Source organism: Pollachius pollachius (assembly GCF_949987615.1).
Source record: "Pollachius pollachius genome assembly, chromosome: 15".
NCBI lineage: Eukaryota > Metazoa > Chordata > Actinopteri > Gadiformes > Gadidae > Pollachius > Pollachius pollachius.
Genome location: NC_136948.1, coordinates 4959273 through 4974884, shown reverse-complemented (window position 1 = coordinate 4974884; position 15612 = coordinate 4959273). Strand labels below are relative to the sequence as shown.

Sequence of the window (15612 nt, the reverse complement as noted above, 5' to 3'; positions counted from 1 at the left end):
GAATGAACCTCACATATTCTGCATGTTTTCAACAGCGTGGTCAGATCTGTTAAACATTTAATTTGGTCGTATTGGGAAAAAAATCTCTCTCCCAACTACCAAAGGGGGGCAGTGAGCAGCCACACGTCGAAGAAAAAGAAAAGTAACTTCAGACGGTCAGGAGGCTGACCGTCGTGTAACATGGAGTTCGACCAAGAAATGTCGTTGCATGTGCTAGGCAGTAAGGACCAAACGCCCAGGCTGGGGTCCTGCCTGATGACCCTCCACTGTCACCGGTGCAGCACCGTGCTGGGAGACTCTCTGGCCGTGTGCGGGGACTGCAAGAGGACGGACTCCATCATGATCGTCAGTAAGTTTAGCCAACACCCAACTGCACGGTTGATGTGTTGTCTTGTCCCTGACTGCTTGTGACTTGCTGCCGCTGTGCTGTTAGATCACTGCAATATCATGGACACGTTTGCAAAGTCGATTTTAATCTCAACAGGCTTTTACACCTGGTAAAATATGGCTTGTTGGCGCAATGTCAAGAACTCAAGAGTTTTAGTACCGATAAAACCTTAATCAAGGTAAATCTACAGTGACCTAGGCTATCCCCACAAGGGAAAACCCTCTCAAGATGAATTGGTAAACAATGACCGAAAAACAAGTACTGCTATTGTAAATGGCATTCATATGCTTCGTGGAGGCGGTCATTGCAAACCAAAACCCCATGAGGGTCAAATAAAGACACATTTGATGAGACCGCCACAAAATCTCAAAGTTAATGTGAGATTATTTGAACAACTAGTTTGTTCTGTGGACGAGGTTAATCATCAGAGCTGGGCCTGGGATCACCGTTTTTTCTGTTTGAGGAAGAAAGATAATTAATGACATGATTATTTATTTTCCTTTTTAGGAGTAACAGACTCCGTCTCACTAAGTGATCAGACGGGGTCGACAATGGATCGTGGATTGAAAAACTGGTGGGTATATCGACTGCACCAAAACCGATACCATCGACATGTAGATAAGCGATTTAAATTTGTTAACATCGTTTGCATACGAATGAACTGTCCTGCAGTCTTCACAGAGCCCTGGAGTGCTCCCGCTGCCAATGCATTCTTGGAGCCGTCGTTGACTCGACGCCAGTGCATTTTGAGATGCTGCGATCCGTTTTTCTCCTGCATAAGGAAAACATCAACTGGTAAACCGCTTCTCCCTACCTCTGGGGCACCCGGTATGATTGTCGGATGGTTTAGTAGATATTTTTAATGGGCCTTCCATTAGGACATTGACATCCTTGGCAGATAAAGTTAAGGATGTGGGGAAAACTGATGCTCGAGAAAGTACAAAAGGGCAGTCAAAGGGGGTGACTGCCCGAAAAAAATCGGAACAATAATCCTGGAAGTAAACTTGTCATGTTAACACATCTCGTCATGGAGTAAGCACCATCGATAACCCCCCTCCCCCAAAGGGATATTTGCCGTCCAGATCCAGTTTGTCATTTCTCTCATTGACTCATGCTTTTGTGTTTGTTTGTTTTTTAAAGTTACATCCTTGAGCAGAGTAAAATGGTGAAGGCTATGGATGTGGTGTTTGACCTGAAGCCCATCAGTGAAAGCATCAACGAGGTGGGACCAGCGGTGCCGTTGTTTCAATTGTAGCCATGATGTGCTGCTTGTTTGGGGATGGAAAGAAGATTGAACTGATCGTCTTACTCTTCTGTCCGCAGGCATTCAAGGTGTTCCGAGCCCAGTCTGATCACATGTCTGTCCTTCACAATGGCCTGTGTGAGCAGGGGTCTCTGTAAGCCTGCTGTGTAAAATGCAACCGTTGGTTTCATTTTTACTATTCTGTACATGTTTTATAAGTACATCCCCATTCTGATTACGACTTGGACTATTGGGTCCACTGTTTTGTATACGTTTACAGTTGTTGTTGTACAGTTACTGTTCATATTGTATTATTAAATCCACATTTTGATGATGACTTGGGTGGAACTGTTTAATCCACTATGTACTCTACTTCAAAACACATTTAAATAACACAAACAAGTCTTGTTAATGGCACCATGCTGCTTTTTATTGCTGGATTTTTTCTTTAGATACTGATAACAATACTTTTTTTGTAAATACAAAACCAGACAAGAGGAACACACACACACGGAGCATGCCCAGTTTAGGAGTGCATAGTTACTAAAGAGTCCCATCTTGTTCAGCGTACCATGGGGTCCAACAAAGTGATGTCGCTCCCCTCCTGTCTACAAGAGTTTACACTCTCAACCGGAACAGAGGGACTCTTGTCAACCAGAAAAACTCTGGGGCACAGTGTGGCTACTGTGTTTGACCCAACATCGAAATACAATGTCCAACAGTATTTCCCTATCCAACTAACTCCACCGTAGATGGTGTTCACCTGCTTATCGATGTTGCTGTTGAGTCAAACCACTATGCGCTACATGTCAAGTTTCATAACATTTGATTAGAAAAAAAACATTTTAGGGTCATCAAGTACTCTTTCACATTACAATGTTGGATTATTGCATGCAATACGAATCATTCATTTTTCTGCTAAGCCATGCATATATTTTGTTTAACTCACATTCAAGTTTTGTACTTCACACATTTGGATTATAAATCCCCACATTGAGAATTACTTTTTCGAACACCGTGTTGATAGTGATGAGAATGTTTATGATGGCTGCTACACAGAAAGAAACGTCTCTTTAACCAGTATCAAGTTAGGCCAGTGGTCACATGAAGACCTACAGTTTTTTGGGGGGGACTGAAACCCTGCTACAAGAAATTGTACTTTATTTCTATTGTTTTGGACTGAACAGTTTGTGCAGTTTGACAGTTGGCGGTAAAGTAGAGCAAGACCATTAGCAAAAAAGCTTGGCCCTTTGCTAGTGCATTCTTCACTTGGTGGCTAGCTGCTAGCAAGGGGTTATATCTTGTGACTCGGATGGCACTGCATGAAGTGAAATGTAACATGTTCTCAACACTGGCGACATGCTAGCCCTAACCAATAGGGGTGAGAGGATCCCTTCCATTTTACATTACACAATCTTTTCAACATGTATACCCGAGAAATAAACTCATGCATTACCATTGGTTATTGCTCCTAAACCTCTAATCAAATACAATTATATGGATTAAAATATAATGCTTACAAAAGTATGAGACACTATATACATGGGGAAATGGTGACTGCTAGAAATGGACCCATGAGGATGAGTCTTAACTCTTAAATTACAGTGCTACTAAGTCCTATAAAAGGCCAAGAATTTGACAGTTGGCATGGACGGTTCCATTGCTGTGGCATCTGCTGCTACTCCAGATGTTTTTGGCGTTCATGCGATAACAAATGGCAATTCTAGTTGAAACGTGCCTGAATGTTGTCCAGCTAATTTATGGGCCATCTATAAAAGTTCTATGTTCAGCAAATCTATAGTTGTAAAACAAATTATTATTATGGCATTTAGAAAATAACTGGCATTGTTATTTTCTAAATGACGCACTCTTCACAATGGATCTCCAGTTCTTATAATTTAGCTTACTGAAAGCCAGCTGTAAAATATAGTAGTTTTTAATGCAGATTACCAATCAGCCCCCAACTGAAACACTTTGTTAGCCTAAACTGGGTCTAGAGTTTGAGTCGACTACACCTCATGAAGCAAGCATCACAACTGACCATGCGTCGTACTATGGTTGGCACCATGGCCCCCTAAATATTCTAAATGCACATGAGTCTATACATATCTTAATGGAAGACGTTGGTGATTTTGTTGCTTTCAAACAACTCGTCACTTGTTTATACAATATACAGTTTGGTCAACAACATGACAGTTAAGGTAAAATATTGCACAAAGCCCGATAGAAAGATAGAGATAGAGAGAGTGTGTATCAAATTAAATAGAGTCACAATGAAAACAAAGCTGAAATATCCCAGTTGGGTATGAACGTCTCCATGGAAACCCGACCACTGAAAGGCAGTAGAGGAAAAGCCTCATATTTGTGTACATTTGCTTTGACATGGACGCATAAATCAGAGGGGATGGTATCTAGCCAGAAAACGTTGAATACATGAATTCATACTCCAATTTCCCCAAAATCCCCACTACCTGGAGTAAATAAAAGTACAAAAACGGACACAATTTCCACAAGGTAAATAAAAGGTGATATGGGACAAAATAAAATGAAGTTGGTTCTTGTGGGCATGCGGTATTCTCAGGTGTGTAACAGGCGAACCCAGAACACCCGCAGAACCCATTTTTGGTGAAGGGTGACGTGGTTTCTCAACAAGCGTGGGCACCGGTTTCTTTGCATAATGTGTGTGCGCTACATTTCCAACTACCCGCCGTCCTTAAGACGCCAATGCAGGTCACCCATCGCTCCTATGAGGTAGTGCAAAAGCATGTTAGTTTCTATGCGTCAGATTCCACCGCATGCCTTGATCGCTGCTACAGTATGTCGTGTCTTGTTGTTACTCGGAGAAAAAGGGTTGTCATTTCGATTATTATTATTTTTTAATTTGGTAGATAATAGAAGTTCATTCTAATATTTTAATATAACCTGTGAATCCCATTACATGACACCCCCCACCCCAAGTTGAGAATAGCTTTAGAAAAAACATCTGAACAGGACCTCATGGGATGCACACAAATGGACAAAGACGAAGTCTGCACTCACAGTGACACTGAACGCATACATGGAAATTAAACCCGTTGCTGTCAAAATCCCAGAATATGCCTTGGATATTTTACGAGTATCTTCCCCATTTTGACAAATGGTTGGATATCACGGCAGCGGTTAGTGTCCGAAATACATCCCTGAGCACACCTTTCCAAGTGGACCCCGTCTTGGTTCTTCGTGGTTCTCCTTCCACGGCAGCGGGGGTTCTTCTCCCCTGGGTCCGGCGAGCAGGGTCTGGCTCTGGGGGGTGGGGGTGGGGACATCTCTTTCCATGGCCCGCTTCTTAAACTGAAAGGCGTACCATCATAATTATATTCAGCATATCGTCCGGAAATCGAACGACACTGAGCGAGGGAGAGAATCGAGGGTGAGACACTGACCTTGAAGACGGTTCCTTCACCAGCTGCATAGAGCGCATTCTCCGATCATCACTGCTGGAGGCTAGGGGGCTGCAGCTTAACCACACACTCGTAAACAAAGGTTAGGTGTCTCTGGGTCTTTCAGGGACATCCTTCGATTAAGCAAACGGAAATACTGCTTTAGTTCACGGCAGGGAGGACCAGCACTTGACCACCCTGATTTAGAGGAGCATACTGGGCAGTCCGGGAACCCCAGCAGGCCACAGAGAAGATCTCCTCTCTCCCCGTTCTTCTCGCACCCTGCTGCCTACGCCATCTTTACACCCGTACAACTATTGACGGGCATCTATAGCGATTGCGCGGTTAACATGTCAATCATATGCGCTGAGCCCGCCTTTAACATAGAAATATGTAAACATAGAAAGGTCCACGTGACTCTGCATGGTCTGCGCAGACAAGAGGTTTTGTAAATCTTATTTTATTTTTTAGGGTTAGTGGACAGTCTTTGTACAGTAAATAAGACACATAAGCAGCGTGGCACTTATTTTTTTATTCAAATCAAATGCATAAGTCATTTTGATACATAGACTAACATGATATTATATTCGATTGATAATCATATATCGATTAATAAAACAGGTTTTTATATCCAGCATGATGCCCAAAAAAGTTTTTACAATCACATAAAATAAGAATGAAACCAAACTGCATGTTCGGTTGAGCATATTGGCATGTACAGAGAACTAATTCCCCAAGCACTTAAATTTCTTTTAGTACCTGTAATTAGCCTATTTAATATGTGACCGATATTTAGCAATGCATACAATCGACAACATTGTTTTCACGCCCGAAACGACGCATTAAGTGGTGCAGGCGGGGAGGGGGGAGAGTGTGAAGAAGAGAGCTATCCATCGTTCACCAACACCTTTAAACCACGACCGGTCTCTACTGGTTCCAGCGGCCTTCGTCCCGACCAACCCACAGTTAAGTTCGGTTCCACCTAACACCTACTGTGTGGAGTCTCGAACGGCCCTCTTTCCCCCCCCCCCCCCCCCCCCCCCGCTGAGAGTAGGGCCCACTGCGGTGGACAGGAGTTGATTTTGGGTTGCAGTCCTAAACACACTAAAGTTAAAACGACCCACGATCACGATCTATTGGCAGTAGCAGGGTGAGCCCCGCGCTCACAGAACCCCCCCGTAGGTTCCCCGGGGGGAGCGTTGGCAACGCCGGGGGGGGGGAACCCAGCGAGCATGGCACCGGAGGAGGGGGGCGGTGGAATGCCATCTAAACGACAGCGAGCTACTGTGCGTTTGCGCGTTCGGTAAGCCGTTACAGCTACAGCTACATGGAACCCTTTAGTGACATCACAGGTGGGCGTGTCCGTCCGCATGTGTGATGGGAAGGGTCGCCCTACGGTACTGGTGGGCTGTACTGACTGGTAAGCTGTACACACACACACACACACACACACACACACACACACACACACACACACACACACACACACACACACACACACACACACACACACACACACACACACACACAGCATTCATGAATGTGGGAGGAGCCTCCCATGTGTGAGGTCACAAAAGGGTAGGTTTTGAAATGGTCAAGGAGACAGGATGGTTAGTGTGAAACACAAGAGGAGGCGGGGCTTCCAGGCTCGGTGGCGCTCCACATTTGCATATTTATAAGGACAAAGAACGGGTGCTTTGCGACCAACAGAAGAGCTTACGGACCCTCAACACAAAAACAATCAGAACTCAAGACTTCAGGGACAGCACCCGAAGGTGCCCGGTGAGGCCACTTTAGATCGTTATTGTTTTGGCGGATGACGTCACTCGGCACCATTTCAGTCAATCAGGAATGCCCGTCGCAGTGACATCCTTTTCCCAAGAGGGGGTGCTGTTCCTGAAGTGTAGTTCGGAGTACTCTTTGAAAGGCGGCCGGAAAATATGATTTTCCCGCCTACTTATTGTAGACCGCAACGGCGATACGATCTGGCGACCATGACGTCAATGCTGGCGTCGACCGACCCTCCACCCCACCGGGTCGGTGATCAATCAGCTAATAAATAAAGTAGTATCTGTGCAGAACGGGGCAGGCAGCGGGAGGGGGGAGGATGCGAAGGACAATACACGGTGACAGCTTTACAAGAACCAACCACCAGAGACCCACGCACCCCTCCCCTTTTGTTCAGGAGCACAGTGAAGGCAGAAACTCAACATACACGTCTACCTCGGTGTCTAGCTAACGCTGGGGGGAGATGGGGGGCAGGGGGCCCGCATAGTGTCCGGTGCGGGGGTTGGGCAACCCCGGGGAGAATGGATTGGTGAGATGGAGCGAGGTCCGAGGGGGATACGGTGGGGCGTCTGCTAGTGCAGGAAGCGGATGCTCATCTTCTGCTCCACGTCCACCTTCTCCAGCACCTGGGGGGGACAGGCAGGGGACAGGCAGGGGTTTTAGACTCGCTGAACGAAGGTTCTGGGTTCAAGCCCCAATGGAGACAGTGACCGGACTCTTTAAGAGTCAACCAGAAATGACAGCGCCATCTCTGGTGGAACACGGGGTATTGCCTTGATGAGCTCATCACGTGAACAAGGAAAGGTTACCTTGATGAGTTCATTAAGGGCACAAGGAAAGGTACCTTGATTAACTCATTAAGGGAACAAGGAACGGTTACCTTTAAGAGCTCATTAAGAGAACAAGGAAAGGTTACCTGGATGAGCTCGTTAAGGGAACGAGGGAAGGTTACCTTGATGAGCTCATTAAGGGAACAAGGAAAGGTTACCTTGATGAGTTCATCAAGGGCACAAGGGAAGATACCTTGATTAACTCATTAAGGCAACTAGGATAGGTTATCTTTAAGAGCTCATTAAGGTAACAAGGAAAGGTTACCTGGATGAGCTTGTTAAGCAGGGATGCAAACACATGTATGACAAAAAAAGAGAGCGCTACCCAAAGTCGGAAAAAACATGACGCCGTAATATCCTATTAACATGAGAAGGCCTATGCATTATGCTTTAATAAATAGGAAATTCAATTTAGTATAGACTGCTTCATAAGAGACAGACGGACAGACAGCATCAGCTAATCTTAAGCAAAAAGATTGTGTCTTACCTTTATTTACGTGGCAGTGATCTCATCCCGCGGTGTAGCCTACCACATCCACTTAGTTAAACAAGTTATCGAAGTTATCTGAAAACTAGTAGGAACTTGTCCACAGCGTCCCCAGTGAATCGACTCCTACGGGAGACCCTGTCGGAGACCCTCTCCGTAGCTCTACGTGCGCATGCGCATCCAATATTTAACTATCCGTCGATGCGACGGCAAGGGCTGTGATTGGTCCCCTAACAAAATCATTTCCATTCAGGTCCCCAAAATCTATGATAAAAAAGCGACTCGCGCCAAAAAGCGCGCCGTTTGCAGGTCTGGTTAAGGGAACAAGGAAAGGTTACCTTGATGAACTCGTTGAAGGAGATGGAGCTGTCTCCGTTCTGGTCAGCCTCCTGGATGGTGCGGTCGGCGATGCTGCCCAGTTGCTCGTCTGAGATGTTCACCCCCACCATCATCCTCAGCACCTTGAACATTGGGCACAGCGTTAGAGGACCGCGAGATGGTTAACCGGCCAGCACACCATCTCCATTAGGGCACCCATTAGCACTACTGGCCATCCCTGGAAGGAGGGGTCCCCGACTCTGCGTTCCTTCTCAAGATCTCTGCCTTGCTGATTAAGGGAGTTTTTTCTTGCCTTCTTGGGGGCTAGGTTCAGGGGGTGTCGTAAATATATGGCCTGTCAAGCCCTTTGAGGCTGTACCTGTGATTAAGGGCTGTACAAATACAACTGAATTGAACGGGGACGGGGGATGGGGGGACAATAGTTTGACTCCAAGCCGAAGACTCTGGGATCGGTCTCCCATCTCAAGTCTAACTTAAGGTATTCTTAAGGGAGACGACCCCTAACTCCTACCTGCTCCTTAATGACGTGGATCTTAAAAGGTCCCCCTCAGTCGCTTAGGATGAGTCTAAAATCACTGAATCCACATAGGACCCGTACAGGGTTTGGAAATGGTCAAATCGCCTGTTGTATTTACCAGTGCTAAGTGACATGTGGCGTTTATGCTTAAAAATCGCAAGTCAACCCGCGGCACACAGCCTGGGAACCGAATGAATCGAGCATCCCAGACGTCATGTCCTGTGTATGGTCCAAACCGAATGTGTGATGTACCAGCAATACTTTCAAATTGGACAATCCTGTCTCTCAGACCACAACCAAAGCACAGAAGTGTTTGGTGTTTGGAGTCTTATAACCGGGGCTGATAACGTGATGGGAGGAAGACTCAGATATGGGAGTACAGGACTTACATGTCCTGAAGTGACACAAGAGAAACCCCATCATTATCAGCTGATTGGGGCCAAAGTCTGGTCTGCATTGAGCAGATCATACCCTACATCAAAAGTCTGGTGTTATTAAAGGAGGTGGCATCAGCACAGACCGCCTGGAACGCGGAACAAAAAGTGAAAAGAGGCTTTTCCTGGGAAGCTTGTGTGTTGTTTCTGACATGATTTGTACAAGGTGTGTTTAAGATTGCCACAGAAGGTTTTGATTAGGTTACGAGGTCCAGGGTCAACACCTCTGTCCACGTCTTACCTGGAGCAGTTCGTCTCTTGAGATCTTATCGTCTCGGTCCAGGTCGTAGAGACGGAAGGCAACTAAAGAACGGGGAAAGTCAGAGTGTTTTAAAGTCATACGCCAAGTGGGACACAGGGCACACTGAGCAGTGAACATGACAGGAGCTTCAGTCCTACGGGCACCGGGCGACAATCAGAAACACTATTTGTTGAAGGTTTGGGTTTCGCAGTTCAGATGGGTGCAGTCAAACAGGAATCTCCTGTACTGTGACATTTCTCTTGCAAGGCATGGGGTATTTTTCTCCCGCAAAAACAAAAAAGGCTAATCAAAGAAAAGCAAAAGTTGCACAGGGAAGGGTCGGTATTGCATGAAGAGGGGCGTGATACCAACCCATGAGTTTCAGATAACAGAGACAAGATACGGTGCTATAAAGGTCCACCCATGGTTTGCTGGGAGGCGTGTGGACTCACAGAGCAGCTTGTTGGTTCTGCTGTTGAGCGGCTCGCTGGCCGTGTGGTCCTTGTTCTTCTCGTTGTCCTCGATGGGTCTGAAGTGGGCCAGGGTCCGCATGAAGCCCCGGAAGTTCACCTGGTCCTCGCTGAAACACAGCCACACAACAGCTCACGTCTCTGGGCCTCACTGAAACACACCCAGACAACAGCTCACGTCTCTGGGCCTCGCTGAAACACACCCAGACAACAGCCCACGTCTCAGGCCAGCACAGGGCGGCGCAGTCAGAGGATAAACGAGACGCGGGCCACTGAAGGTCCAATGGAGCTGGACGGTTGCCATGGACACCACTGACATTGCTCCATCTCGCTAGGTCAACGTCTGTTGTTTAGCCAACACAAAACCGGTTGAGGACCATTTGAAGATAAGCCTTTACAAAATATTCCCCTGACCCCCTGGCTCGGACTCCCAAGTAGTGTTGCTTTTGTCAACGAAAATTATGACTAAATATTGTCGTCAACGAACCTTTATCACGTGAGGAAAACGAGACGAGAAGAGACGCAACATAAATGCTGGTCAAGTGACAATAACTATAATTAAATACATAATGCAATATTGTTGACGAATCAAAGCGAGACTAAATGTGTTTTACAAAGTAAAACTCTGCTAAAATGTCTTCATTTTCGTTGACCAAAACGAGTCGAGAAAATTTTGTTTATTTTATTTATTTCTGGGGCTGTATCAGATTACGTTACTCGTCTCGGTCATGGATCTATTCGGTCTCGAGCGCAAGCTTGTGGCAGCATCGTGGCAACCGAACGCCATCTTATCTGAAAGCCTCCATCTCGCCTGACCACACTACAAAGCGAACTCAGCGTTTTCACATTAATCCACCTCAGCGATCGTTTTCAAAAGTATCGTTTTCAGTGTCGGAATTCAGCGTTCTAATGTGGACGGAACATGTTTGTTTGGTAAAATAAATACATTGTAAATTCATATCAGTGTCTTCTGTGTCTGGAATGGATGTATTCTTGAGTCTATAAGGTAACAATAATATAATAATAAGATTACCTTGTTTGAATTGTGAAATGGGTTTGGCAAAAATTAAATGTTGTTTTTTTCAATACTACTAGGTACTTATACTATATTGACTGAGTTAAATATAATTGCATTACAAAAAGTGACTAATACAATTTAATTTGACTAAAACTAGACTAAAATGCTCATAGTTTTAGTCGACTGAAACTTGACTAGACTGAAAAGAGTATGAACGTGACTAAAACTGATAAAAACTAAAATGACAGCTTGACACAAAGGCTAGACTAAAAGTAAAATTAGAACAGGCTGCCAAAAACAACATTACTCCCAAGCTGTTACGTTTACATTTAGGGCATTTAGCAGACGCTTTTATCCAAAGCGACTTACAATAAGTACATTTATCAGAAGAAAGAGAAACAACAATATATCGCTGTTGGTACAGCGAGGATGTTCATAGAACCAAGTGTAAAGCACTAACAATTGTTAGGTTAACCCATTCCCTGTTTACAACAAAGCTAGCTAGGATAAGATGCTACACAATACTAAGTTTTATTTTTAAGTGCAAGGACATACAACTAGGCTGGACGATTTTAGCCTGAAACGATCACCAAACTAATATAATCGAGTTGAAACGTTTTTTGTTTTTTTCATAGAAATTGCAGAAGAGCTGGATACATATCTGGACATTATTTTCTATTCGACCATTTAGTGTATTTTTTTAAGGAAAATTTTTTAAGTTCTCATTTACAACGTTGTTTTTTTTGAGAAATTATTAATAAATGCATAATGTTTTCAAACTCAAAATAATCGAGATTTCAATATTGACCAAAGTTATCGCGATTATGTTTTTTTTCATAATCAAGCAGCCCTACGTACAACTTACAATAAGGGCTTAAAAGGGTGTGGGGGGGTAAGGGGGGAAGCTATGCAGAGGTGAACTCTGAACAAGTGAGTCTTGAGCCTATTGCGGAAGCTGGTGAGCGACTCTGTGGATAATTAATAACTGTTCCCACTCAAACTAACCCCAAGGGCCCATGGGAAACCATTTAAAAGCCCATCTGCAAGTCGAGCCCTTCCAAGGGATTGGTTTTATGGGGAAACATAACGAAACATGCCATAAAACTAGTTTCAGAACCGGCCGACCAACCCCTTATATTGTTCACAAACAAGCCTGCAGAACCAACGGATACGCCCTTAAAGCGTGCGCTTCGGAAGGAGACGGCCCTGGCGCCCCACGTAGCGGTCTGGAAAACAGGGCCGTGGAGTTCCCCGGCGGGGCTGCGCCCGGGTACTAATTGGTACTGGGGTCCGTGGTGGGCTATTCTTAGAACCACACGGACCACCAGAACCGCAGCCGACAGGGCGACAGGCAAGACAGGGCGCTCACCTCTCTGGGAAGAAGGCGTTGATTATCCGGTCTCCCAGCGGGTTGATGGCCAACTCTGGGATCCGCTGGAAGTCCTCTCGGCTGTGGTGGGGAAGATTAGGAAAATTCAACGATTGAGGAGGAATATCCCATCTGGGAACAACGAATGACGGGATCTTCTCATCTTATTTATCTTATCTTTAGTTCATGATGATGATCAAAACTAACATCTCTCGATGTGGAATGAGATTATGAGTTGGGGAATCTCTAGATTCCTCCTTGCTATTTAAGGTTTTTTCTTGCCCTCTGGGGGGCTAGGGTCAGGAGTGTGTCATAAATATATGGCCTGCTAAGCCCTTTGAGGCTGTACCTGTGATTAATATACATATAATAATATAATTGAATTCAATTGAATGCGTCTGCAGCACGGGGGAAAGCCCAGGCCAAACGCTCCACTTTGTGGGGATAATAAAGTTCACCTTGGACCTCTCAGGAGATGTAGTTCTACAGAAAAGAATCATTCCTCGAATCACGAGTCATAGCTATTTGATCCGATGACATCACCAACCAACAATGACAACTTTAAATAAAGACTGACGGAAGGCCTTCATCATAACGTTCACACCCAGCAAGACAAGGAGCACATGGTCATCATAATAACCGCCATCAGGTGACGCCAACATTGTCTACCGATACCCTATTGTAGCCCACAACTTTATAGATATTTACTCGGACATAAGAAAAATGTCATATTGAAGTATCACAATACTTTACCTCGAGTTCATTTCCACCCCAACTCGGAAACATCGATTCGTTCCCCCATTTCAAATCACAACTCAAAAGACATCTGCTTAAAACTGCTTATTCTATCTGTTGCCAATTGCTATGCCTCTTACTATTGTTATTCTTTTTTCCTTATCTTATTGTAGTTTCTTTTTAAAGGACCTTTGTGTAACATTGTACGGTGTCCTTGAGTGCCGAATAAGGCCCCTTCAAATTAAATGTATTACTAATACTGTTTACGGTGGAGACTTTGAGGCAAACGTTCCAGTAAAAGTGCCACAAAAGGGGTCAATCAGAGGCTGTCGCCGTGCCAACGAGCGCCACCGGCGTGGAGATTTACCACCGCGCTGTTTTGTCAACGGATGAACCGTTAAACTCAGAGTCACCTTGGCCTCTTAAGACACCAACAGCAGCGACTTCCACACACAACATGTCCCACATGCTTCACCAAAAGGACAGCCAGGCATGGTTACATGTTGTATCAACAAGACAAGTCACGCAGGAGGAAACAGGGATTAGCATTCAGACGGTAGGCGTGCCGACCCCGTTGACGTCCTCTTCTTTTGGCTAAGGGAGACGGGGTTGGTGAGGGGGGAAGTAACCGCTACTCTACGATACTTAATGATTACCTGTTCTTTCAACGACAGCTCACTGCCTGCCCTGAGCGAACATTAAACCAAACCTTCAAGTTGAAATACCAGCACACACAATGAGTTACACATTACGAAGTAGCAGATGAATAGAGATATCTGGCCGAGACGGTGCACCTTAAAGACCAACGATGCAAAAACAAGACAGATAAATTTAACATGTAGGTTTCACCATTAATCCCAGGCGCGAAATCAAGCATAGTTTGCTGACATAAAAGTCGACTGAAACCGACAACACTTCATGTTCTCAACTGTCTGCTGATCATCATCTCATGAACCCTAAAACAACCAAGACTAGTATGACCCGAGATTCACCGACAATGCAGAAGTTAAAAACATACAATTATGAAAACGTGCAAATAGGAAACAACACGTAGGACTGAGGTTATGCCTCCGCCGTTTTAAACTTTGTCATTGTGTTTTACGTCAACCAGGGAGTGTTTACCTGAGCGTCCCGTTCTCCCCTTTATCCAGGGAGGAGAAGCGGCTGTACAGGCGGGTGATCTGACTGTGAGAAACTGGTCGGGGAACACAAGGACGTTATCAGCTTACAACCAGCACGGGTGGAAACCACTCACAAGACGACGTGCACCACTCACAATACCTCCAAACACTGTGACTGTGGGCATTGTTTGTAGGACGCCACTATCTGCACTTTGTCGTTCACACGTTGACCGATACCGTATCGATCACAACGCAATCAGACGTTGACTTACTCCATAGATTTCCAATAACAACGTCGGTTTATAACATGACATAGACAAAAAGCCAAAGGTTATCATTGAACTCTAGACTGGTGTGAGAAACTTACAGCCCGTCTCCTTCTTGATTTCCTCGATCTCCTCTTCCCGGAGTAACGTGGACGCTCGGGAACCCATGGCGTTACTTTAAAACACGAACACAGACGAGCCCCAGGCGACGGACGTCTCTTCTTCCCGTCTTTACTCAACAAGTTCTTGAGTAAAGTATTCGGTCTGGGTGTCGAAACGAGGGTAAAAGTTAGCGCTAGCTAGCTAGTTAAGGCTAATGACAAATGTATGGAAGTCAAGCCGGGAAAAAACAGGCTGTACCCGCGTAGTGGTGGCTAAGGGTCGGGTTCGCAAAACGTCGTGGAGGCCCTGCGACCGAGCAGCTGACGAGGTTTCGGTCTTTTTTTCTGTGATATGTGGGTTGGCTGTCGGATTCTGTGTGATATTGTCGCGCTAACGGTTAGCCGTCTTCCTGCCTCTGCGCTGTGGGCGGAGCCTATGACGGCAGGTAGGGCGATGACGTCAGATCTGGGCGTGGCCAAGCGTCCAAACATAGAAATAGAATGAGAAGAAGTAATCTGCGTGATCAGAATATTTGTATGTGTTGAACGCTTAATATATACATGCAGTTTCTTTTTTTCTGACAAATGTACTTATTTTAAATTGCTTTGGATAAAAGCGTCTGCTAAATGCCCTACATTTTGACCATTGGACCAGAAACACAATTGTAGATGTGAAACACTCTAGCTTCGAAAATACCATAATTGCCAAGATTTGAGATAGAAAAACGGAATTAAAACATTTTAGCTTTTAAGATTGCAGATGAATGTTTTACAACCCTAACAGGTGTTGTACATATTCTGGTGAATAGGATTGAATAATGATGCAAGAAATACAAAGGTACACCC

At 45.1% G+C, this 15612-nt stretch overlaps 2 protein-coding genes and 1 long non-coding RNA gene across 6 annotated transcripts; 1 reads left to right on the top strand and 2 right to left on the bottom strand.

Moving 5' to 3' along the window:
- The first annotated feature begins 2 nt into the window (after positions 1 to 2).
- Positions 3 to 1962, top strand: oip5 (opa interacting protein 5). The gene is made up of 5 exons (XM_079752606.1): positions 3 to 349; positions 896 to 962; positions 1061 to 1183; positions 1529 to 1610; positions 1712 to 1962. Exons 1-5 carry the CDS (start codon positions 181 to 183, stop codon positions 1787 to 1789), a joined length of 519 nt encoding a protein of 172 aa, XP_079608732.1. The 5' UTR covers positions 3 to 180; the 3' UTR covers positions 1790 to 1962.
- Positions 1963 to 2036: 74 nt separating this feature from the next.
- Positions 2037 to 5342, bottom strand: LOC307087148. The gene is made up of 2 exons (XR_013812482.1): positions 5054 to 5342; positions 2037 to 4961 (listed from the first exon to the last, which is right to left on the bottom strand). It is a non-coding gene; the product is annotated as an uncharacterized lncRNA (long non-coding RNA).
- Positions 5343 to 5562: 220 nt separating this feature from the next.
- chp1 (calcineurin-like EF-hand protein 1) lies at positions 5563 to 15184 on the bottom strand. Of its 4 annotated transcripts, none has more exons than XR_013812480.1 (8): positions 14767 to 15184; positions 14401 to 14473; positions 12544 to 12624; positions 10139 to 10266; positions 9687 to 9748; positions 8494 to 8616; positions 6522 to 7464; positions 5563 to 6475 (listed from the first exon to the last, which is right to left on the bottom strand). XR_013812480.1 is itself a non-coding variant. In XM_079752605.1 (8 exons), the coding sequence occupies exons 2-8, from the start codon at positions 14831 to 14833 to the stop codon at positions 7411 to 7413; spliced, it is 588 nt and encodes a 195-aa protein (XP_079608731.1). In that variant the 5' UTR covers positions 14834 to 14929; positions 15026 to 15184; the 3' UTR covers positions 5563 to 7410. The 4 variants fall into 4 exon arrangements, 2 of the variants coding, with proteins under 2 accessions (XP_079608731.1, XP_079608730.1); XR_013812481.1 differs by having other exon boundaries at positions 6526 to 7464; XM_079752605.1 differs by having other exon boundaries at positions 5563 to 7464; positions 14767 to 14929; positions 15026 to 15184.
- Positions 15185 to 15612: the final 428 nt, after the last annotated feature.